The sequence below is a fragment of the Borostomias antarcticus genome (assembly GCF_949987555.1).
Source record: "Borostomias antarcticus genome assembly, chromosome: 7".
Taxonomy (NCBI): Eukaryota; Metazoa; Chordata; class Actinopteri; order Stomiiformes; family Stomiidae; genus Borostomias; species Borostomias antarcticus.
Window position 1 is genome coordinate 1890011 of NC_140240.1, and position 25674 is coordinate 1915684.

General features: G+C 45.6%; 1 protein-coding gene across 1 annotated transcript in view; it reads right to left on the reverse strand.

The window, feature by feature from the left end:
* Positions 1-2620: 2620 nt before the first annotated feature.
* Positions 2621-25674, reverse strand: part of iffo2b (intermediate filament family orphan 2b) — a gene marked incomplete at both ends in the record, with an annotated part of 23418 nt that continues 364 nt past the window's right edge. Inside the window, 9 exons of the mRNA XM_084440612.1 lie at positions 2621-2857; positions 4724-4825; positions 5388-5592; positions 7447-7595; positions 9101-9271; positions 9924-9974; positions 11132-11227; positions 13870-13930; positions 25551-25674. The exon at positions 25551-25674 is cut by the window's right edge and continues 364 nt beyond it. Coding sequence (XP_084296738.1) covers positions 2621-2857; positions 4724-4825; positions 5388-5592; positions 7447-7595; positions 9101-9271; positions 9924-9974; positions 11132-11227; positions 13870-13930; positions 25551-25674 — 1196 coding nt within the window. The remainder of the gene's footprint in view (positions 2858-4723; positions 4826-5387; positions 5593-7446; positions 7596-9100; positions 9272-9923; positions 9975-11131; positions 11228-13869; positions 13931-25550) is intronic.

Consider the following 25674-nt stretch of genomic DNA (forward strand, 5'->3'; position numbering starts at 1 on the left):
AATGCTCTCTGGGGGAAAGGCTTTTTAGTCGCAGACAAGGCTACTAATCATACAAGCATTGTTCAACCTCGGATACATTCACTACCAGTTGTTACTTTGGTATCAAACCAAGGTCTTCACACTCACCAGGCGAAAAGTATCTACCGTTAGACCAAGAGGACATCTTTGTGGTCTGAAGCAACAACAGAGATCAGTAGACAGGAGAGCCACATCACATGATAATGGTTCCAAATTATCCTTTCTTCTTATTATATTCTCCTTTGAAAATAAACAATAATAAACAATACTCTAGAAGTCATGTGATTTTGATGACAATTCTCTATGCATTTACAAAACAGTGAATATTTCAACCAGTTATATTTTAAACAGTGAATATTTCAACAAATTATTTGTGGCATGGATGTACAGCACTTAACCACTATTCAAACAATAATGTAACATTTTGTCTTTTTCCTGATACAGGTGTTATACAGTATATCACACAGGAAACTACTTCTTTTTTCTTTTTTTTAGATCAATGCAAATGGTGGCTCTGTCGAGTGTCTGTGAAGAAGGCAATACCTTTCTTGTTGTCTCTGATGTTAGTTCATAGTTGTAAAGGTGTCCTATGATGGTTGACCAAATCACATAATAAAATCATTAGGAAAGCATTTAATATTGCTGTAAAATAAGTGGTTCTATACTGTAGCCATACCCCCCTGGTTATCTATCACTGTGAACAAAACACAAGAAAACCGTTTCAAAATGTTCAGTAGTCTACTTCTCTTTTGATTTGAAAAGAAGGTCATTCCAAAACTGTACTGTCTACAACTGCAACCATCTGGTTCAAATGTGTACATTTTAATAATAATAATATATATATAATAAAATACCATTGCTCCTCCTCTTCCATGAAACATGCTGACATGACGTGTATTTTCACATTCAAATTCATCTTTAAAACCTCATAATAGAAGTAGCACTTGTTTTGGGTCCAACAAAACAGGCTATTAAGCTATAATGTATAAATCAAAAGAATTTCATCAAACCCACTTACCATCTCCATGCGTTCAACAGCTGTCTTAACTGACCATATAAAGAGGAAATAGCGAAATGTAAGAACACAAAATGAATTGCATTTAAAGCAATATGAACATAAAGGCCTCTGGGGTATATGATCACATGCTATGTACAGAGAAGCTTAAAGTCCTCTTCAGAGCATCTGGTACTGAGACTAGGAATCTGCTGTGAACAGTGCCCCCTGTTGGTTTGAGAGGGTGAGGTTTCATGGAAAATCGAGCAAATACAACGCAGCCAAGGACCGACTATCGTTTGATCTTGATTTGAAATATTGATAGATTCTTTTTTCCTACGGAAGACATTTGAATGAAGTTGTGGATTCTAACTAAACTTGCGGAACCTTATTTTTTATTCTTTGGAAGCCCTATAATTATGACACAGTACATGAATGCAAAGGAACACTTAGATTAAGGCTGGTAATCAGCATAAAGGCAGTATAAATCAATAGACAGCATATTTCCTATCATCTAGGTCCATGTTGTTGTTTTATAATATATTATAATCTATGTTAATGGGCTTTTGGGCGTTTCTGTGAACAGAGTCAAAGATATACAGAATGTTATATGTTATTCCCCTCAGGAAGACAGAACCAGGAGCCACTGTTCCAACACTTCCCTGATTTGGGATAACTGTAGTAAATGTTCCACACATCCCATCGTTCTCACACTAAAGATAAAATAAAAAGGGGGCACTCAGTGTAACAGGTACAAAACCACCTGCCCAGGAGGAGGGGTCAGGAGGGGTACAGGGTGAAAGGTCAGTCCAGAAATAAGGCTTGCAAAATTGCATAGAACTTGAAGAGTGCATTATGGGAAGGGCTGTGCTCCAGTACTCAGTCAATGCTGGCAACCCTGTGTCCATTGAGGTGGTACCTAAATAGCAGACTTGGCTCTTTTGTGGAAATGTCTGAACACCCCGCACACACACACACACACACATGTGCGCACACACACACACACACGTGCGCACACACACAGAGTGTATTTTAACTGCAAATGATCATTCTGCTGCCTAGGGAGCACATGCAAGTGGGAAACAATTTTCCTAATAGGGTTCCTGACTTCCTACAGCGTGTCAATAAAAACACAAACTCATAAGTACGTCATTTGTCACTGGTGAACAAATATGTTGTTCCCTATTCACCAAAAGGGCTGCATTGTACAGTATACAACAGTCTTGTAGAAAGATGATGTGATGACACAACTGTGCGCAGTACAAAAGATCAGTATAGAGCTGTGTTGACTCTTTTGTAAATGTTGACTAGGATGTTGCTGTATCTAGCTATCCAAGGAGCCAGCACTGATGAGCAGAGCACAGCCAGGACACACAAATCCACCACCTTCGCCTTGTAACACTTCATGTTTATGAAGCACCCCCCTCTCCTCTATCCCCATAACAACAGACAGTAAAGCACCAGTTCTGGGCCTGCCACCGTGGGCTGGAACCATCAGCAGAACAAACACACACAATGTTCCACAGGAAGGACAAGACGGGGCTCTTGTGAGCAGGTATCCTATGAGAGCGAGGGTGGGTGGGGGCAGAGACAGGCCACACAGCCCTATCAACTGATCGGTCCCTCTGCCTCCCCTCCGTCCTTGTCCAGGATCTCGTCCTGGATCTCGTCCGTGTTCCCTGAGTCGCTGCTGGCCGCTGAGCTGAAGGAGGGCGAGTTCCTGCCCCCCTTAATCATTCGACGGCAGGTCTCCATCTGCACGTCTAGCCCTCGCTTCATGGAGCACATCTCCATGTACTCGTGCAGGTGGCGGTTCATGTCACTCTTGGCTGTGGCGAGCTCCATCTGAGGGGGAGGGGAGGCAAAGAGGGAGCAGGGGAGGGAGGAGGAAGGAGAGGGAGGGGGGGAGGGAGAAGGAAGGAGAGGGAGAGGGAGAAGGAAGGAGAGGGAGAGGGGGAGGGAGAAGGAAGGAGAGGGAGAGGGGGAGGGAGAAGGAGGGAGAGGGAGAGGGGGGGGGAGGAGGAAGGAGAGGGAGAGAGGGAGGGAGGAGGAAGGAGAGGGAGAGGGAGAGGGAGAGGGAGAAGGAAGGAGAGGGAGAAGGGGAGGGAGGAGGAAGGAGAGGGAGAGGGGGAGGGAGAAGGAAGGAGAGGGAGAGGGGGAGGGAGAAGGAGGGAGAGGGAGAGGGGGAGGGAGAAGGAAGGAGAGGGAGGGGGGGGAGAAGGAAGGAAAGGGAGAGGGGGAGGGGAGGGAGAGGGGGAGGAGAGGGAGAGGGGGAGGGAGAAGGAGAAGGAAGGAGAGGGAGAGGGGGAGGGAGAAGGAAGGAGAGGGAGAGGGGGAGGGAGGAGGAAGGAGAGGGAGAGGGAGAAGGAAGGAGAGGGAGAGGGGGAGGGAGGAGGAAGGAGAGGGAGAGGGGGAGGGAGAAGGAAGGAGAGGGAGAGGGAGAAGGAAGGAGAGGGAGAGGGAGAGGGGGAGGGAGGAGGAAGGAGAGGGAGAGGGAGAAGGAAGGAGAGGGAGAGGGGGAGGGAGGAGGAAGGAGAGGGAGAGGGGGAGGGAGGAGGGAGGAGAGGGAGAGGGAGGAGGGAGGAGAGGGAGAGGGGGAGGGATGAGGGAGGAGAGGGAGAGGGGGAGGGAGGAGGGAGGAGAGGGAGAGGGGGAGGGAGGAAGGAGGAGAGGGAGAGGGAGAGGGAGAGGGGGAGGGATGAGGGAGGAGAGGGAGAGGGGGAGGGAGGAGAGGGAGAGGGAGGAGGGAGGAGAGGGAGAGGGAGAGGGGGAGGGAGGAGGGAGGAGAGGGAGAGGGGGAGGGATGAGGGAGGAGAGGGAGAGGGGGAGGGAGAAGGAAGGAGAGGGAGAGGGGGAGGGAGGAGGAAGGAGAGGGAGAGGGGGAGGGAGAAGGAAGGAGAGGGAGAGGGGGAGGAGAGGGAGAGGGAGAGGGGGAGGGAGAAGGAAGGAGAGGGAGAGGGGGAGTGAAGGAGAGGGAGAGGGGGAGGGAGGAGGGAGGAGAGGGAGAGGGGGAGGGATGAGGGAGGAGAGGGGGAGGGAGGAGGGAGGAGAGGGAGAGGGGGATGCAGAGCATGAGGGAGAGGGAGACAGATGGAGTGTGAGTGTGTGTGTGAGAGAGTGAGGGGGTGAGTGAATAAGTGAGAGAGAGCTAGATAGAGGAGGAGAGGAGATAGAGGAATGAGGATAGAGGACACGAGGGGGAATGAAGGCAGAGAGGGAGTGAGAGGAGACGGTTGCGATAGATAAGAGTGGAGACAGAGAACAATGGAGAACAGAGCAGATGCAAGAGGAAGAGAGAGAATAAGAAAGAAGGAGGATGACAGAGGAGGGAAGGGAAGAGAGAGAGAGAGAGAGAGAGAGAGAGAGAGATCAGGGACAGAGGGTGGGGACTTGTGACAGCTCTGACAGGGACTGAATCACTGTGGTTGGACAAATCGTGGCCTGGCTCACAAATCAAAACCAAACCGCAAAAGGGACCAAACATCTAATCAATCCCAAACAGGGACGGCCTGCCTTTACTGTATTTAAGGCGCTAGACAGGTACAATAGCAACGACTATCATTCTCACTGGTGGATCAATCTCAGGAGATTTTATTCTGTCTCTGTTTGATTCACACACACACACACACACACACACACACACACACACACACACACACACACACACACACACACACACACACACACACACACACACACACACACACACACCTCAATCTGGCCAATGGTCTCCTGGTACTCTTGATCTCTGGTCTTGAATAGTGACTCTGTCTCATCTATGAGGCTGCCCAGACTTCCATCCTGAGAGGACACCTGGAGAGAGGGAGGGAAGGAGGAAGAGAGAGGGGGGGGAGAAAGAGAGAGAGAGAGAGAGGAGGGGAGAGAGAGAGAGGGAGGGAAGGAGGGAGAGAGAGGGGGGAGAAAGGGAGAGAGAGAGAGGGAGGGAAAGAGGGAGAGAGAGGGGGGGAGGGAGAGAGAGAGAGAGAGGGAGGGAAGGAGGGAGAGAGAGGGAGGAGAAAGGGAGAGAGAGGGAGGAGAAAGGGAGAGAGAGAGAGAGGAGGGGGAGAGAGAGAGAGAGAGAGAGGGAGGGAGGGAGAGGAGGGGGAGAGAGGGGGGAGAGAGAGAGAGAGAGAGGGGGGGAGAAAGGGAGAGAGAGAGAGGGGGACAAAGGGAGAGAGAGAGGGAGGGAAGGAGAGAGAGAGAGGGGGGAGAAAGGGAGAGAGAGAGGGGGGGAGAGAGAGAGGGAGGAGAGAGAGAGAGAGAGACCAGTGTATCCATTCAGTTGCTTTGAGTAAAAAGGACAAAAAAATAACTCTATTGTTCAGTAAACCTAAACTGTCCTGCATCCATTGACTTGACTGTAACTGAGACTCACAGGGTCCTGGCCATCTGAGTTGTTGTTCTCGGCAACGCAGTTGCCTGTGCACGTTGCCACGGCGATGGCTGGGGTGACGTTGTAGTTGGCGAAGTCCTCCCAGAGGAGCAGCGTCTCCTCGTTCTCCTCCCAGGTCAGACTGTCACAGTCGTCCTCGATGTCAAACGTCTCCCGCCTGGCAACAGAGGAGTTATCTGAACAGTGTCTGTGTGAGACAGGGGGACGGAAAGGACAAACGGAAAGAAAGGGAGGGCGGAAAAGAGGACAAGAAGATGTCGTAGCATGTCCGTAGGATGTCCTCTCTCCTATGATGCTTTTTTAGCCTCTCTTACTCTGAAATGTAATTTAATGTAATGTATTGCTTTATAAATGTTCTTAGCCGGTAGACAAACATACTCCTGGAGCTTGCTCCATCGCCTTGTTGAGAGGGGTCAGGGAAGAATTTTTACAGCTCACTTATCTGGCCCCCGGGTGATTACTGTTTTTTTTGCTTCCCTCTGGAATATGTAGAGAGTGGCTCGTATGCCCACCTCCCTTGTTCTCTGTAAAGCGCATTGTGTTGCCTCTGGGTATGAAAAGCGCCATATAAATAAAGCTTTGATTGATTGATTGACAGCCATCCCATTCAACAACCGTCCATACACAGAGGAACAATAGAGACTAATGAACAGAGAGTAGAGAACATGCAGTAGAACACAGAGGTCCTGCAGGCAAACAGAGAACGGAGACTAGAGACGGAGGCAAGCGTTTTGATCAAACCAAAAAATACGATTGTTATAACTGACATTAGGCAAAATAAATCAGCCTATTAAATGAATATATGAGTCATACAGAATGACAGTGCTTCAGTTAATCATATAACCAAGATGAAGACATTCATGTAGAAATGTGTTGTGTTCTGTATTCTGACAGGTTTCAAATGCAGTGCTCCGTATCTACACTAGATGGCAGCAAAGGACCACATAGTAAATCCAGTAGTCACTCTAGCCATCAAAATGATCAAAATGTTTTGGACAAAAAGTGTGTGTGTGTGTGTGTACAGTGTGTGTGTGTGTACATTGCTTGCCATACAAAATATTTTACCATCCAGTGCAACAATGTATACACATTCAAGAGTGTCACCAAATTGGTTTAATTACATCTGCGATGTCTTTGCTAGCATCCCTAATACACCCAATGTTGTTTTTGTTGATATCAGTCACAAGGACGTCCTGATTGTAGAAGTAGGCTGTTTTCTATCGATACCTGGACCAGGTTTTCAAAGATAAATATTAGTACCAACCGTTACTTGAAATGATAACCAACTTTGGGTACTAATTACTAACTTGTGGGTGCCATGTATATATGTATACCAGGAGTGGTCTGAATATTGCTGGCATGAGAAAGCGCAAAGCCAAACAACTTGCTAAATATTGCTCTGTTTCAGGTGTCATAGGCAGCTTATCTGTGTGGAGGAGAAGGTGCCATGTGTATCCTTATGCCGGGCTCAGACTACAGGATTTTTGGGCCGATTTATCCCCGATTCACCCCTCCCGACAATCGGAGGAGAAATCTGGTCTGGAACGTTGGTCGGGGCCGATGATCGGCCCAGATGATCTTGTAATGTGAGGGGTTTACAGATCCAATCTTATACCTCCCGATCGGCTCGCAGACCCATCGGGGCGGCCCCGATAATATCAAACATGTTTGATATTTAAGATTATGTACGTCCCGACTTTACAAGTGAGACGGCGAGACCAGTGGTTCGTTGCTCCCTCGGGCACGATAAGATCCTGTAGTGTGTGCTGAGCCGTTATTTTCAAATCTTGCCGTGTGTGCTTGTTTGAGATGCGCAAGAAGAATATCTGTTAAGATTCTCCTTATGTGCGTCATGTAACCCGATTTCGAAATTGGTTAGGATTTTAAATATCCTGTAGTGTGAGTCCGGCATTAGGTGTTCTTGAAATGTCTATTATATTTGATTCCCTGCTATTGTAATATAATTTGTGGAATCAAATAAAGTATTCAAATGTGTGTGTGTGTGTGTGTGTGTGTGTGTGTGTGTGTGTGTGTCTCTTACAGCTGGCTGAGCATGCGTTTCATCTCATCGGTGATGTTGAGAGACCCGGGGACGTCCTCCTCGGAGGTGCTGGGATCAGCGTCCATCTCAGAGCTGTCCTCATCAGACACGGGCTTACACTCCTTCCTCCTACAGCACGCCATGGCGCCCTGGAACACACACACACGCACACACACACACACACACGCGCACGCACACACGCGCACACATGCACACACACACACACGCACGCACACACACACACGCACACGCACACACACACACACACACACACGCACGCGCACACACACACACACACACACACACACACACACACACACACACACACACACAGATTCTTTATTTAGGCCCGCATTTAAAAACAACATTGCAGGGGCCCAAATATAGTTCCATTACTCATGTTGATGGGTCGTTTAACAAGTGTCACATTTTATAGATACGAACAAGCATCTAGGATGTACACAACATGCTTACCTGCACATACATACACACACATCCATATATGATGGTATAATATACATAATAAGGATGTACAGTAAGCATACAGAAAATAATAATAAATACCACTAACACCAGGGGAGTTATGGGTACAGAAAACATCATATATATATATATATATATATATATATGTGGCCTGTTTACCACATATTACTTGGATAAAAGAGTCTTTATATACATCCTTGACTATGACTTTCTATATCCTTGACACACATACACATGCATGCACATACGCACACACACCACACACACACGCACGCAAACACACACGCATGCACACACAGCCACGTCTGACTAGATGACTTATTTTTGTATTGTTTTCTACCTCTGGCACTGATTTAAAGACTGAAAAACTACAGTCTGATGCAACATCTGAAAGGCCAGGGACCTTTGGCCAGCGCTGTCGGCGCAATGTGAGAACCTGCAGCCGGGAAAGTCACCGCATCAGCATTTCACTGCTGAGCTGCATCTGTCTCTGTGTGTGTGTGTGTGTGTGTGTGTGTGTGTGTTTGGGCGAGTGTTTCTGTGTATGAGGGAGTCAGTGAGTATTGCGTTTGTGATTGTGAGTATATATGTGTGTGTGTGTGTGTGTGTGTGTGTATGTATTTATGTATGTATGTATGTATGTATGTATGTATGTATGTATGTACTGTATGAGAGAGAGTGTCCATGTACATTCAAATCTGCACAATCTAGATTTCTGTGATGAATTTGCCTGCAATGGTGAGTCATTTGCCTGCAATCTTTGCACAAAGCAGAGGACGATGTCCATTAGCTTAATCTCTAGACTGGTCTGAAGATACAGTTGTGATCATTCAAAAGTTACATCTTTGATTTGCCACACTCTAGTGCAGACTAAATCATTCTGTGCCACGTGAAAGACAGACGATTTGCCATCAATAATGCCAATGATATCTCAATGATATCTCCAATTTCCAGATGGTGAGCGTGGCCATTCTGCTACCCTACCCACAGGGCTCAAAATTAACACCTGCCACCGGCCAAATGCGGGTAAAATTCCCAATTGGCGACTAGATTTCGGAAGGCTATCTGAAAAAAAAAAACGATTTTTTCATCTACAGTCCCCTTGGCAGGTGACTCACCGTGAGCCAAAAAGTTAATTTTCACCCCTGCCTACCCACTGTGATGTACCCACCCTCTCAGGGAACGATCGGGCGGGGCTGATGTTGAACATGGTGGACATGTCCTCCGAGTTCCTCTGCTGGGCCACGTCACACAGCTTGGCCGTGATGTCGATCCTCCTGCAGATGTCCATGTCCACGTGCATGGCCTTCTCCTGGATCTTACTGTCCAGCTCGGACATTTGCTGAAGGCAGGGAGGGAGGAAGACTCTTGTTGCCTCTGGGTACGAAATGCGCTATACAAATAAAGCTTTGATTGATTGATTGATTGATTGATTGATTGATTGAAGACAGAGATAGACATAGACTGAGTAAAGCTTTAGACATTTTCACCAGGTCCCCAGAAACTGAGACAAATTATGTATTTCACACATGAGAACGAACTGAGGTGCACTTGATTTTGTTTGTGTTATTTTGTAGAACTGTTTGAAAAATTCCACCCAAGCCTGTTCCCCATGACAAAGGCATCTAATAAAGGTCTTTGCCCAACAAGCATTTCAAAGCTATATCAATCATGCAATATTATATATAACATATATGTTAATAACATTAGAACAGAACACACACAGCAGATAAACATACTGTAAAGTGAGTCACATGCTGAGTTTATCCAGAAGTGGGGGGTCTATGACTATTAACAGCAACCATAACTCCAACGGCATAGCCTACATCCTGGTTAAAGGAATCTAAAACATTTGCAGCATCTCTGACGCTAAAACACTACTTCAAACCACGACTTCAGTTACCATGCGTCTCTCAGTCACTCAGTTATGTGACTCACACTAGTTAGGTGGAGGGGGTTGGGTGGTAGAGCAGATAGAGGAGTTAATCTCTTACTTTCAGATCCAGATTCCTCCTGACATAGTGGGAGCTTGGACGACGACCGCCCTTAATGTGAGCAACAACAAAAGTACACCTATGCTGCTGAGGACATGTCTCAAAGCAGAGGGTTTCCAACATTCTGGGGAGCTATTCACGTTAGATATTATTGTTTACTTACTAGTAAATCGGTAACTGCATATGAACATTTACTGTATGTTTATCTACCGGTGCTGTATGTCTACTGTATATGTTTCTGGGCCATGAGACGGAAGCTACAACTACAACTGACCAAAAATAACAGAACGGGAAAAAAAAGAGTTCAACAAACAAAACATAAAGCAACTGTTCCAACAGAAAAGCCAATATCTGGGATGATAGCCAGGCTAGAATGGTTTTAACAAGAGCCCAGATGACTGTTCCTTCATGACCAAGCACAGGTTCAGGAGTTCAGGCCTGCGACGATATATGATATCTGTCTGTCCGGACCGCTGGGATCCCTGGGAGAGGGAACTATACATCGCTCTACAGAACAGTTCTCTACATTCCTGCGGGTTATTAGCAGCTGTCGGAGAACAGAACGTTACTCTGTGTGTATGTACTGTACCACAATGCTTGTCCAAGAGGATCTCTGGCATTTACGACAATATATTGTTCTTTCTGCCAGGGGAAAATCCAATATAAGGAAGGATATCATCGATTCCTATCTCTGAATGTCTTTATTTTCGGAATGTCTTCATTTTCAGTGATTACATGTATTTAGTAATGGGTTGCACTAAATGTTCATGACTGTGTTTATGTTTATATTTATGTTAAGTCTCTCATGTGCCACACGTGTGATGTGTCTAACTGAAGAGTTCATTTGCAAAAACATATGTGCATTTTGATACATTTTGATAAATCATTTTTTCAATCAAATGTCAACATTAAATATCAATTAAATTACAGTTGGGTTGTTTTGATTAAATAAAGAAGACTCTTCTTTACGTAATCAAAACCATCAAACTGTTATTTAATTGATATTTAATGTTGACATTTGATTGAAAAAAATATTTATCAAAATGTATCAAAATGCACATATCTGTTTTTTGCAAATGAACTCTTCAACTGCACTTATGGAAAATAAAGTAATTAGAATATAACTGCATCATGTTGACAGGGATCCATAGCACTGTGAGTCACTGAGTGGTGGATGGGGACCGTTCATACAGATGACATATACTCACATCACTCATCAGACTCTTGAAGACCACCAGCTCAGCCCTCAGCCTCTCCACCTTGTCATTCAGCTCATCCTGGATCTCTTCCGACTCCTGGGCACTCTTGAGTGTAAACATACAAACATAAAAGCCACTTAATGATGTACTCTACCATCACGGGTCTTTTGAACAGATATCCTGCACATTCACGGCTACATCTGCCCGTGTGCTCTCCTCTAAGAGGTTACAGCCACCAGGGAAGACTTCAATCTGCCGTTTTGCTGACCCATAATCCAACACAAGCACAGATACCGCTGCTGATCAATATGTCAGTAGGGCAGCGCAGGGAAAGGGGAGGAAGTGGACTGGGAGAGGGAGGAGCAGGGCAGATAAATTGGTGTGTGTGTGTGGGGGGGGGGGGGGGGCGCATGTGCTCAAGGACTTCCTGGATAGATTTTTGTGTTCATATGTTTTTATTGAATAACGGCGTGCACAAAAACATCAGTACAACAGTGTCAGTTACACATCACAAATGTGTAGTACACCATCACAAGGCAATAACTAAGCATATAAACCATTTGAAAACAGGTAAAAACAGAGAAGAAAAAAAAAAGAAGAAAAAAAAGAAAAGAAGAAAAAACACGAAAGAACTAAGAGAGATTGTATGTTTGGTGGACTGTTGAAATACTGTAGATATCACGATTAGGCTGATGGCGTTGGTATACTGTAGATGTACAGTAAGGGTTAGGCTAGTTTCACATAGCCAGATCTATCACTACACTTTGTTTACTGTGCTGGAGAAAAGTCTGGATGGGCTCATTATCATTTGGGGATAGGGGGAACCAAACGCTGTGTTTGTTTAAACCAATCACAATCATCTTCGGTGGAGCAGTTGTATGCTGTATGCTGCCACTGATTTGAAAGTAATAAACGATTGACAAGCCTTATCCCCAATACCTACATCCGTTGAATCAGACTAGGGTTAGGCTGATGGTGTTGGGGTACTGTGGATGTGTTGGTGTTAGGCTGATGGTGTTGGTGTACTGTGGATGTGTTGGTGTTAGGCTGATGGTGTTGGTGTACTGTGGATGTGTTGGTGTTAGGCTGATGGTGTTGGTGTACTGTGGATGTTAGGCTGATGGTGTTGGTGTACTGTGGATGTTAGGGTTAGGCTGATGGTGTTGGTGTACTGTGGGTGTTAGGCTGATGGTGTTGGTGTACTGTGGATGTGTTGGTGTTAGGCTGATGGTGTTGGTGTACTGTAGATGTGTTGGTGTTAGGCTGATGGTGTTGGTGTACTGTGGAGGTCAGGGTTAGGCTGATGGTGTTGGGGTACTGTGGGTGTTAGGCTGATGGTGTTGGTGTACTGTGGATGTGGGGGTTAGGCTGATGGTGTTGGTGTACTGTGGATGTTAGGCTGATGGTGTTGGTGTACTGTGGATGTTAGGCTGATGGTGTTGGTGTACTGTGGATGTTAGGCTGATGGTGTTGGTGTACTGTGGATGTTAGGCTGATGGTGTTGGTGTACTGTGGATGTGTTGGTGTTAGGCTGATGGTGGTGGTGTACTGTGGATGTGTTGGTGTTAGGCTGATGGTGTTGGTGAGGTCAGGGTTAGGCTGATGGTGTTGGTGTACTGTGGATGTTAGGCTGATGGTGTTGGTGTACTGTGGATGTCAGGGTTAGGCTGATGGTGTTGGGGTACTGTGGATGTCAGGGTTAGGCTGATGGTGTTGGTGTACTGTGGATGTGTTGGTGTTAGGCTGATGGTGTTGGTGTACTGTAGATGTGTTGATGTTAGGCTGATGGTGTTGGTGTACTGTAGATGTGTTGATGTTAGGCTGATGGTGTTGGTGTACTGTGGATGTCGGGGTTAGGCTGGTTGAATCAGACTAGGGTTAGGCTGATGGTGGTGTACTGTGGGTGTCAGGGTTAGGCTGATGGTGTTGGGGTACTGTGGATGTTAGGCTGATGGTGTTGGTGTACTGTGGATGTGTTGGTGTTAGGTTGATGGTGTTGGTGTACTGTGGATGTGTTGGTGTTAGGCTGATGGTGTTGGTGTACTGTGGATGTTAGGCTGATGGTGTTGGTGTACTGTGGATGTGTTGGTGTTAGGTTGATGGTGTTGGTGTACTGTGGATGTGTTGGTGTTAGGCTGATGGTGTTGGGGTACTGTGGATGTGTTGGTGTTAGGCTGATGGTGGTGTACTGTGGAGGTCAGGGTTAGACTGATGGTGGTGGTGTACTGTGGAGGTCAGGGTTAGACTGATGGTGTTGGTGTACTGTGGAGGTCAGGGTTAGACTGATGGTGTTGGTGTACTGTGGATGTTAGGCTGATGGTGTTGGTGTACTGTGGATGTCAGGGTTAGGCTGATGGCGTTGGTGTACTGTGGATGTGTTGGTGTTAGGCTGATGGTGTTGGTGTACTGTGGATGTCGGGGTTAGGCTGATGGCGTTGGTGTACTGTGGATGTGTTGGTGTTAGGCTGATGGTGTTGGTGTACTGTGGATGTCAGGGTTAGGCTGATGGTGTTGGTGTACTGTGGATGTTAGGCTGATGGCGTTGGTGTGCTGTGGATGTGTTGGTGTTAGGCTGATGGTGTTGGTGTACTGTGGAGGTCAGGGTTAGGCTGATGGTGTTGGTGTACTGTAGATGTGTTGGTGTTAGGCTGATGGTGTTGGTGTACTGTAGATGTGTTGGTGTTAGGCTGATGGTGTTGGGGTACTGTGGATGTGTTGGTGTTAGGCTGATGGTGTTGGTGTCTTACCTCCTGTAAAGACTCGACCATGTTCTCCATCTGCTCGCGTCTGTACAGCTCCTCTTCCCATCTACAACACAAGGCGGTTCGGTCAGGTTAGATACAACTTTATTTAAAACACATTTCCATGCTAATGGTCAGCATCAGCCAATGGGAATTACGGCAAAGTATTGTCTTTTGAAAGGTGTTGTAAATGTTATTTATTAGGGGCCGAAGCACCGAAGTTCCTGGACGACCCCACCCATCTCCTCTATGACGAGCTGTACAGTAGCTGATGAGGAGTACCTTCAGCCACAGTCTCACCCCACCCCGCCACGCCCTTCTGTCACTTCACACTTTACTTGTCACTTTACACTGGCTAGGCTTTTTACACAGGCTAGGCTCTTTACGCTGGCTAGGCTTTTTATCAATAATTATAGGATTTTATAAGTTATTTATAGTTCTTAGGTATTCAATTCACATATTTCATTGTATTATGGCTCTCGATTCTTGTTTTTATTCTGTAACTCTTCTGTTCTGTTTTCTGCTGTTGTAATGCTCAAATTTCTCCTCTTCTCCCAATATTTGTTCTCATCTCATCTTAGTTGGATATACTCTCCATGTAGGAAACTTACGACTGAAAAATCAATATTAATTTGCTAACCCTCTCATAGTTACAGCTGTTAATCCCAGTCTGTAGATGTTAATCCCAGTCTATAGATGTTAATCCCAGTCTATAGATGTTAATCCCAGTCTAGATGTTAATCCCAGTCTATAGATGTTAATCCCAGTCTGTAGATGTTAATCCCAGTCTATAGATGTTAATCCCAGTCTATAGATGCAATGATTAGTGAGGCTCTCTGGCCTACTCTAGGCAACCATGGCAGCCCAGAGAAATTAGATAAAAATAGCTGTCTGTCAGCCTCACACATGCTGCCTATAACCTTTTTACAGACCATAATCAGCTGTTAAGGCCTCGGTCTGGTCAGCTGCTCTGAATAGACCCCATCTGTTGCCATGGGATACAAGGGGAGCAGGCTGAGTCATGAATGTTTCCTTAAATAGAGAGGGAAACTACAGAATGGACGGAGAAGTAATTCACCAACAAGAGGTGACGTCAGACACTCAACGTGACGCTGTATGACTGGATCCATCGAAACAAGGGGATAATGGAGGGAGAGAGAGAGAGAGAGAGAGAGAGAGAGAGAAAGAGAGAACAACCAAAAACAATGCAGTGACATCAACATACACAAGTATGCATCACTAGATACTCTCCATTCTAACAACGCCCGCCTTGTTACTTTCCAGCTTGCCCTGAATGTGTGTCGTCTCATTAGTGAGACAGAGGAATGAGTTTCCCTGGCAGGGCTTCAGGGTTCACGCCGTGACTGAAGCCTTGTTTCTAAAACTGCTGGCGACGCTGCTTCTCCATGTCCACGACACCCTGCCTGCCGCAGGACTCGCTGAGGTCACCGCAGTTCACAAACGCATCACTTCCTCTGCAGACAGAAAACAGGGTGTCACAGCATCTGTGCTGTGCTCTGCATCAGTCACTTGAGTGATGTAAGCATGGCGTGTCACTTCCTGAGGGCCACTGCCATTTCCTTCACATTGGCTGTGTGGGGTGGCAATATTAGTGGATGAACTGAGAGAAGGAATATTATTGAATAATATAGCTGCAAGCAGCAATGAGGGAGCCAAGCAGGAAGCGCGACCAACGCATCAAAGGCAACAAGTGAAACACGCCATAGCCGCTTTTGAATCCCTACCGCAGTTTAGACAATCAGGCATACGGTTCAGAATAAACGCACGTCCACCTTTGACAGGTTGGTGGCACTAGAGAGTTTGAGGCGTCGACACACTTGGTGATGGGAGTCACGGGACTGTCCCTGATGAGGGTGGCAAATGTGGTTTTAATACATCAAAACGTTTCTGAGATAAGACCACACTTCCTGTTTGGCGGCTTGGACGCCGATTTAAATTAGCTGCAACGGACGAGCGCTTTTGAGAATCCAAAATCCCTGTAACACTTTTTAAGACAATGGTCTAGAGTATGTGCGTAGCCAGTTTCATGTAGATTGGAGAAAAAAAGAGAAATACAAAATAGTGGGAAACACAATATGGTGGAAAAAGAAGTCATAGGGATGTGATGAAATCAGCTTGAGCCAGGGATTCCAACGGTACCTCATTTTTGAAAATTGGTCATACGGGTCAAAAGTTGTGTGCCTAAACGCACCTCCAACTTTGACACGTTGGTGGCGCTAGAGGGTTCGAGGTGTGGACATGAGTCTTGGTGACAAGACTCAGGGGACAGTCCTGAATGAGTGTGCCAAATTTCACAACTTTTTACCATACGGTTCTATGGGCTGCCATAGACTCCCATGGCAGAAGAATAAATAAATAAAAATAATAAGAAAAGGTACAACAACAATGGTGGCCTAGGCAGCTTCGCTGCTTGGCCCCCAATAATAATAATAATAAGAAGAAGAAGAAAAGGTACAAAAATAATGGAGGCCTTCGCAGCTCCGCTGCTTGGTCCCCAACTATAGCCTACTACCATATTATACATATTGAGTCCTTCTATAACATTCCCTACTTCTGTATTTGACATAATATTCCAGCTGATCCTATTGTTGATAACGATGGGTTAGTGAACGTGGATTCCAATCATCTCCAAGCTACGGTAGGAAAGGTCACTGGACACATTTTTGGAAGCCACAGGAAAAAAAACACAGACCTGTCCTTGAAAAACATGAATAAATCTGGATCTGAACCTAGGAGACATGACAGCATGCGAGAGGTATTTTGGCTTCTGCTTTGCCACAACCTTGCTCAACAAGGACTGACAGAGGCATGTGGCCTGCCGCTAGTCAGAGAGCAGACCTAGTCCTTACAAGGGCAGAGAGAGCAGGAGACTCGGCCTTACGGTGTCATCAACCCCTAGATCTGTCTGGCTGTTTGACTGTGAGTATACTGGCTCCTAGTTTTTGTCTGGTGCCGAAGGCCAGCAGCCATAGGGATTGTGGCATTGTCACTCGGTAGCTCGTACTGCATGTTTCTGGCCGGCAGCTCTGTGTTGGCACCACAAGAGGACCGTTAGTCCCTCCGTTGTAAATAATCTCAGGTGATACTGCTAGCCAGGGGTGTAGGGGTAAATACAGAGGTGGTTAAACTCTGTTGAGTGCAGAGTTTAACTCACCTTGTGTCTCCTCATTGATAATACAGTTGATCCAAACTGAGTTTGTTTACTACATAGCTACTAGCCAATCAAACATGCATTCCAAGGGAGCGTGACAGTGCAACCCCTCTTTAAATAGTACTACTGAATCACTATACAAAACCTATTTCCGTAGTGGTGGCTACAGTATGTAGTGACATGTAGGAATGGTGCAGTGAATCTCTAGTTTATGTACTACTTATGACAGACCAGTAAAGTTGTGTAGCAAAACAGTAGTGTTTCTAGTAGTAATCGAGCAGATGAGAGTTTTGCTACTTGATGTTAGTAGTTAAAAAACAGTCAAAACTACTTCTTTACTACACAGCCATTTAAATAGCAATCATGTAGAGGTTTTACTACTTAATTGTATAGTGAATACAGCAACACTGCAAGAACACATATTTTAAAGGACAATGCTCGTTTTTGACAACCTGGACCTTATTTACGGCATATTATAAGACATTTCACTCACCGAGATAACTTTGGTGTAATTCGGAGGCCTGTAGAAGAAATTTAAAATCCAGCGCGAGCCAAGTATATCCATGTAATGGCGGCGGACGGGGCACTGAGAATGCAGCTTCTAAAAAATCTATTTTCTGCCGCGAAACGGTTGTTTTCATCAATCTGTCTTTATGAATCGCTAGTTGTGCTTACATAGAGCGTAGGTCTGTTGTGGTTTTTCACATGCCTCTGTAATATGATCTTTGGAAACGTCTTTAGAAACGAAATAGCTTCCCCACTTGCTCCAGCACGCATGCGCACAGCGCGCAAGCGTTGCTCCATCACGCTGTGCGCATGCGTGCTGGAGCAAGTGAGGAAGCTATTGTTTATGTTAGCTAGGCTAGCTAGTTTGCTCACGCTCAGACAAGGAAGCCCTAGGCTACAGTTCAGAAAACGCATATCAAAATAGTTGATCTAGAAGAGTATGAATTTGATCGCGAGGAATAAGACTTTGGACGACAGCGCTTATCGTTTCGAGCCTGAATATAGTGAGGAGGAACTACAGCAAATGGAAGAGATGGAGGCTCGCCGAACCGCAGAGGCGGTCGATGAAGCTGTCGCTATACCACAAATGTGTGCACAAGTCACAACCATATTATTTGAATAGGAATTAATTATCTTGATGGTCACAACACAATAAAATAACTAACTGGGTATTGTGGGGGTTTAATCGAAAGGTTCAGAACAAGAAGACTAGCTAGACCAATGCCTTTCAGGCCCAAACCGTCAGATTCTCACACAATTCCTCCTCTGTAGAACATCAGCATTCCAGCGGGTCCTGAGGCCAACCAACACTCCATCGCTCCAACCATCCCATTCCTGCCTTTCTGTCTGGCAAGGTGCTTCATTTGCATGTGAGGAGTCGTAACATTTCTTCATCGCTCTGCCTTAGGCAGGATCCAGGGAACCATTACACTGAAGCACAATCAATACTCTCTGGGACTAATGGCTCCGTGGATGTGGTTGTTTTCAACATTGCCATTGGATTAAAATCATGGCAGTTGACGGTTAATTCATGTTGAGGGAGTCAAATAGTCTGAAACGTCATAAATCCAAAGCTATCAGTTGTGAAATCTGAACCGTGAACTGTTGAAGTATCTGCTACATGTGGAAAGAACACACCCTTCAGCCCCCCCCCCCCCTCCACACACACACACACACACACACACACACACACACACACACACACACACACACACACACACACACACATTCAGTACACTTCCTCACACAGGATGAGCCCACTGACAACATGGACAAATCACGTCGGGGAGGCTAGAGGAACACATGACTCATCATCCCATGGAAGTTTATCGTGTCTCTCTAACCCCCTGCCCCCCTCCATGGCAGCCCAAAGGAGCAGGGGGGGGGGGCTCCAACACCCACCCTTCCCACAAACCACCCTGACACCCAGATGAAGATGGTAAATACTGAAAAAAAGGCTGAGCCAGCCTGTGAGGTGGGGGGCTACCTTCTGGAGGTGGTGGTATATCTGTTGGGGGGGGGGGGGGGGGGGGTATTGATTGGGTGTCATGCTGCTGCCCTGTTTGATCTATACTGAGGCTGGGAGGGACATGTGTGGAGTGCTAATGAACAGTGAGGTGGAGGAGGAGGGGGAGGCTGGAGGAGGAGGGGGAGGCTAGAAGAGAGGGGGGAGGCTGGAGGAGGATTAGGATGCTGGAGGAGAGGTGTAGGAGGAGGGGGTAGGCTGGAGGAGGGGGAGGCTGAAGGGGGGGGGGAGCTAGAAGAGAGGGGGGAGGCTGGAGGAGGGGGAGGCTGAAGGGGGGGGGGGGGGGCGCTAACAAGAGTTAAATTGGGATTTGTTATGTGGTAGGGCCCTGTGTTAATGTCCTTGGCACTGGTGCACGCAATCCTCATTAGAGCAGAGGGCGTATGACTTCCAGGGCGCAATCCTCATTAGAGCAGAGGGCGTATGACTTCCAGGGCGCAGCGATATTCAGATGTGAATAACTTCCGTGTGCTCTCATTTTCACTCGCAAAGAATGCAATTCAAGTCACGCGTCCGAAGACAATAATAAGAATAATTAAAATGAAGGCTGTCCCCTCTGCTGTTACTTGTATGATCAGTTGTTAGAAGTACTGCACTGAAAAGTTTATCCACAGAATTGTCTCTTCCGTCTCCTCTCTGAAAGCTTATCTTAAAGGAGAGGCATGTGAAAAACCACAACAAGCCCTCGCTCTATGTAAGCACAACTAGCGATTCATAAAGACAGATTGATGAAAACAACTGTTTCGCGGCAGAAAATAGATTTTTTAGAAGCTGCATTCTCAGTGCCCCGTCCGCCGCCATTACACGGATATACTTGGCTCACGCTGGATTTTAAATTTCTTCTACAGGCCTCCGAATTACACCAAAGTTATCTTGGTGAGTCAAACGTCTTATAATATGCCGTAAATAAGGTCCAGGTTGTCAAAAACTAGCATTCTTCTTTAAGCACGATGGTGTAGGCTAAATTGCATTGATCACAGTCTGGTCTCAATAGGCTCTGTTGTGTTAGTAGGTACCAGAGAAGCCTCCCCTAGCGAGGTCGGGGCGCCTAGGGTCTAATCCCAGACCCTAGCCTGGCCCCACGGCTCTAATCCCAGACCCTAGCCTGGCCCCACGGCTCTAATCCCAGACCCTAGCCTGGCCCCACACACCATGGCCACACTGCCCCGTCATGCCCAACAAAAGGAGTGTGCGAGGGGTTCGTCTGCACAGTGCAAACACATTATCCAACTGCTAAACCAACAATAGAACTGCAGGTCAACAACGACAACAGGAGGAGCGACAAATAGGATTCCCTCTTTATGGTGTGTCGGCTTACAGCCAACACACAAAAAAAGAAAGAAAAAAAGCCTAGATGAAACAGTAAAACGAATCAGAGCAAGACAAGCCCTCTTCAAGGCCAGTCTTTTGTGACTAACTGTGGGATTTCCTGGGTAACAAATGATGGGCATTTGGGAAATTGTCATGAAACGTTTCTTTTGTATCCCCCCGCTTCAGCAGGTCCGGTCTGGGCGGGGCAGAGCTGTGGCTGGGTGAGTGTTTGGGTGAGTGTGTCTTATTACAGAAGATTTACCCCTCTGGTCCAAATCAATTACCGTCAGGGTGTGCCCTGTTGAAGCCATGGGAAACAATTGTATCCAATGCCCCCGTTATCACTGAGCAAAAACAGAATTGTCCATCTCTATCATCAATCACAGTTCAACTCCGATGTCAAAGCTCTCTGTACTCCGCTTCAATGAAAAACAATGCTGAGACAGAGACAAAACGATAAAAGGTCTGGATATTCCGGTGGAGAACTGAAATGGGTCACTAGAGAGGCTCCAAGGGTCTCGTCGCATAGCAAAACTCAAACAACACAATCTTAGATTTACCTGACTCATGGTTAAAAAGTATCAAGATAGAACAACACTGTCCCTGAACTACAACTCTGATAGAACAACACTATCCCTGAACTACAACTCTAAAGGATTTGAGGCATTTAGGTGAAAGGTCAATCTCTAGCTTCAGTTATTCTGTTCCATTGTTTTAATGAAATCAAAGTGTCACATTATTTATGAAGTTAATTATTTTGTAATTTATATTATCATTTCTCTCTATCTCTCTCTCTCTCTATGTATGATGCTTATGGGAAAACCACTGAGTAAATGTCTGTTAAAATGATGACCATCCTTTGTATGCTGAGACACTTAGACAGACATAATGAAAACCCTGTCACAAAAGATTAATGTTTCCATCTTGTTGTGTTGTGTTTCAGTCTGGAGTCTCGAAGATACTGTAGGTTGTCTAGTCAGGGAGGCTCATATTATGTGTGCAGTACTGTATGTAAGAAACTGGTATAATATCTTTGTCAGAGCAGTCAGGTAGAGACGGAGAATAGCCAGTCTGCGCACTGTGCGCATGCGTGCTGGAACAAGTGGGGAAGCTATTTCGTTTCTAAAGACGTTTCTAAAGATCATATTACAGAGGCATGTGAAAACCACAACAAGCCCTCGCTCTATGTAAGCACAACTAGCGATTCATAAAAACAGATTGATGAAAACAACCGTTTCGTGGCAGAAAATAGATTTTTTAGAAGCTGCATTCTCAGTGCCCCGTCCGCCGCCATTACATGGATATACTTGACTCGCGCTGGATTTTAAATTTCTTCTTCAGACCTCCGAATTACACCAAAGTTATCTCGGTGAGTCAAATGTCTTATAATATGCCGTAAATAAGGTCCAGGTTGTCAAAAACCAACATTATCCTTTAAGGCTTTGAGGTTTACTCAGATACAGTATATTGCGTGCCTGCAGTTTAAAGTCGCACTGAAATGAAAAAGGCATTCTGTCCCATTTTGGTTCACATAATTGGTCATAGTGTTCACCTATTCAACAATGTATGCCAAAAAATTTTCAAAATTCAACTTTTGTTGTAATCATATATCAAAGTATATAATTTCTTACTTCCTGGAAAACGGTAGGTCACATGCAATGACGACAACAGGTACCTTAGATTTTAGGCCAATAATCATCCACCCGTCAATCAACACTATCCTTCTATCGAATCTGTCTAAAGTTCTTAAAACCCGTCCACTTGTCAAAGTTCCAATCACATTCCTCTAAACATATGTCCCACCCTCATAGCTTGTTTGCGTCGGAAATATGTCAAACTACGGAAGTTAGATGATCTCAAACGTCTGTTTCTGTGCGACTTTAAGCCTCAGCATAGGTCTCAGCCTTCTTCTTACTGCTGTTGGTTAGTGTGCAACACTGCATGAAAATACGTTGTTGGATCAGGCCAACTCTCTGAGGCCATGGTGTTGAGGGCACGGTTTTGCGAGTTCCAAAATTAGAAGTTCAGGCACTGAAGGTTCCCAAACGTCATCAGCCGGAGCTCATGATCATGGCATAATCGATCGTAGGTTGAGTTCAATACATTTTTCAGTGTTTTTATCTATTCTCGGATTCAGTCGCCCAACCCAGCAGTAGTTAGAGAGCAATGCAGCACAGAGTGAAGCAGAACAGCATACATCACTTCAACAGCATGACATTACTTCTTTACAAGGAAAGTGTTACTCCTTGCGCTTGATTAATTGATCTGAAGTAGGGCTGGCCCGAGTAATTCAAGTAGGGTCGAGTTGCGAGTGTCTTACCAGATTCGCCCCTCCTCGTCCTCCCTATAGAAATCGATGGGCATGCTCTCATGTCTATAAAGCGCCAAACAAAGATGTGCAGGCTATGTCAGTAAGTCCCTGTTGCTTTCATTTTGACAGATTATATTTAAAATTACTTATTCTAATTTATATCACTGATATTGTCATAGTTGAATCTTTATCTGATATTAATCATGACAACTAAAACAATGGTTAGCTATAACGCTAGCTAGTCTAGCTAAATAAAATAAATAAAAACTGTGAATCAATCAGAATTGAGGGGGTGTGGCCTCTGTACCATGGACCTGATCAAATAAGCCCCCCTACATCACTCTGACCAAGATTGGCAGCTCTGGCACTTTTAGAACCAACGTTATTCATCAGGGTGTGGCCTCTATACTATCGATCTGATCTGTTCACCACCTACATCACTCCCACTGGGTTTCATGGCTCTAGGACCTTAAGAACAACCAGTTATTGACCAAAAACTGTACACCAATCAGAATTGAGGGGGCGGGGCCTCTATACCATGGACTCCATCTATTGGCCCCCTACATCACTGCACCCCTCCGGTGAAGACCGCATGTCTCTAGCACCCCTTAATCTATCTATCTATCTATCTATCTATCTATCTATCTATCTATCTATCTATCTATCTATCTATCTATCTATCTATCTATCTATCTATCTATCTATCTATCTATCTATCTATCTATCTATCTATCTATCTATCTATCTATCTATCTATCTATCTATCTATCTATCATATCAAGCTATAGGCTTAGAGCCTATGAGCCTTATTAGAGTCAGATTATAAACAAGTGTATAACCCTACTATGAACACAAGTGGATGGGTTATGTATACAGCAGCCGACCATCCATCACATGGTGTGTGTCCACAATTGTAAAGTTTTAATAAATCACCAAACCGGCCTGGGGGAGGCAGCCCCTCCGCAACCCCCCCCCCCACCCCCCCCTCCTCAGCAAGGCGGAGAAAGCCTTACAAAGCACTCTGTGTGATACAGGGAGGAGCAGAGAGGAAGGAGGCAGCGGCAGAGCAGTGGAGTGAACGTTGAGGGGATAGCTAAAGACAACGGAGTAGAGAGAACGGAGGGATGCAAGCACAGGATTCGTGAGTGAATGCTGATGTTTGCCTGAGATGGAGAGAAAACAGAGAGAGAGGAGGGAGGTCAGTGCACCTCACACCCTAAAGTAGGGTTAATGGGGTCAGTGCACCTCCTATGACGAGGTAGATCTGTCTGAGGATCTATGCCCACTTGCTTGGGCTTGGAAACGGGTGACTTGAGGTTTGATCCCCCACCAGGTACTGAGAAGGTTCTGCATCCTGATAAAAGCGTGATTTGACCGGCAGGAACTTAAGCCATATCAATAAAGTAGAATTATTGCAATATTGAAATGCACTTACTTATACTGTGAGTATAAGTACTCAATACTTGTGAGTTGTTTTAATACAAAAAAAAAAAGTCTAAAAAGATGTCATGAATGAATTCCTGGAACACAAATAGGCTCCTTATGCAGAAGGAGCCTGAGCAGCATAGATGACTCAAGAGCCACAAAATAAATTGACATTCTATCAGAGCTATTAGCATAAATGCATTAGAACCGTTTAAACCAGGACAGTTCTAGTATACATGAAACATGTTGTTTTTTGCTCCAGCCACTGTTTTTGTTAAATATAGCTCTATTGTAGGCTTATTAAAGTTTTGAACGTAACACTTGAATGGGCCCAGGGGAGTCCTGAAACAAACACATCATGTCTGTGTCAGTGAGTCAGTCAGCATGAAAGTGAGTGTCCCACTGCCAACCACATGGTTCCGCCAGCTACAGCATCTGATTGGCTCTCTGGTTGAGTCATGAGCAGCCATTGTGGCAGTTGGTTTGGCAGGGGGCCCTCATGAGCAGCCATTGTGGCAGTTGGTTTGGCACGGGGCCCTCCAGCTAGGCTGTGGCGTGCAGTGGGGCGTTCAGAAGCATTGCACTGCAGTGGATTCACAAGGAATTACATCATCAATATGAGACAAAACTTACTTACACCAAGAGAAAACAGGATGTGGGGCTACCAACTGTAATACCTATTTGGGGGATACACATCTTGACCAGAAGCTGGCCAGAAAATAACCATGACCGTCAGTTCTGGTTAGAGGAGTGTGAGAAGTCTGAATAGTACTAGGCCGTGTGACTGTGGTGAATTGAAATGCAGAGCGCTCACTCATGGAGCAGCGACGAAATTCTCTCAATCTTGTAACAGGACATTTTCATAGACAGACTCAGCCTTTGATGAGGTAAACCCCTATCTAAGACCCCTATCTAAGACTTTTAACCCCTATCTAAGACTTGTATTTAAAAACAATGCTCTCTGACCATAAGGATATCATCTTGGTAACAGACGATAAGTTTTCGTTGGCTTGGAGAGAACACACACACACACACACACACACACACACACACACACACACACACACACACACACACACTCTAACAGTCTTAAAGAATGAACCAAACAAATAATCCTGCTTATCAGTCCCACAGCTGATGTATAAAGGGAACACTAGACTTTCACTTCAAAACTCCCCTGATCTCTTCAATTCACACTCAATAGAGACATCTCAACATAACCGCCAGAGGGATAGGCTGCCAACTACCACTGCAATGAATACGTCAAAATCAAATAGCAGCTTTGTGGATTGCAGCATACCGCAGCTACCAAACCACATTTCAAATAGGCATACCGTATTAATTCATTTTGATGAGACAGCTCTTGTCAATGTAAAACACATCAAGCCATTATATTGTAAGGTTAGGCTAGTCTGTTGTGTTACATAGGAACTTACTTTCTTTTGTATTCACCTCTCTCGCGCTTGACTTTGGCCAGCACATTATAAAGAGCTCTTATTTCTGGGGTGATAGTATCGATTTGGACGCCGACCCCGTCCGGGTGCGTCCAGGACACCCCGG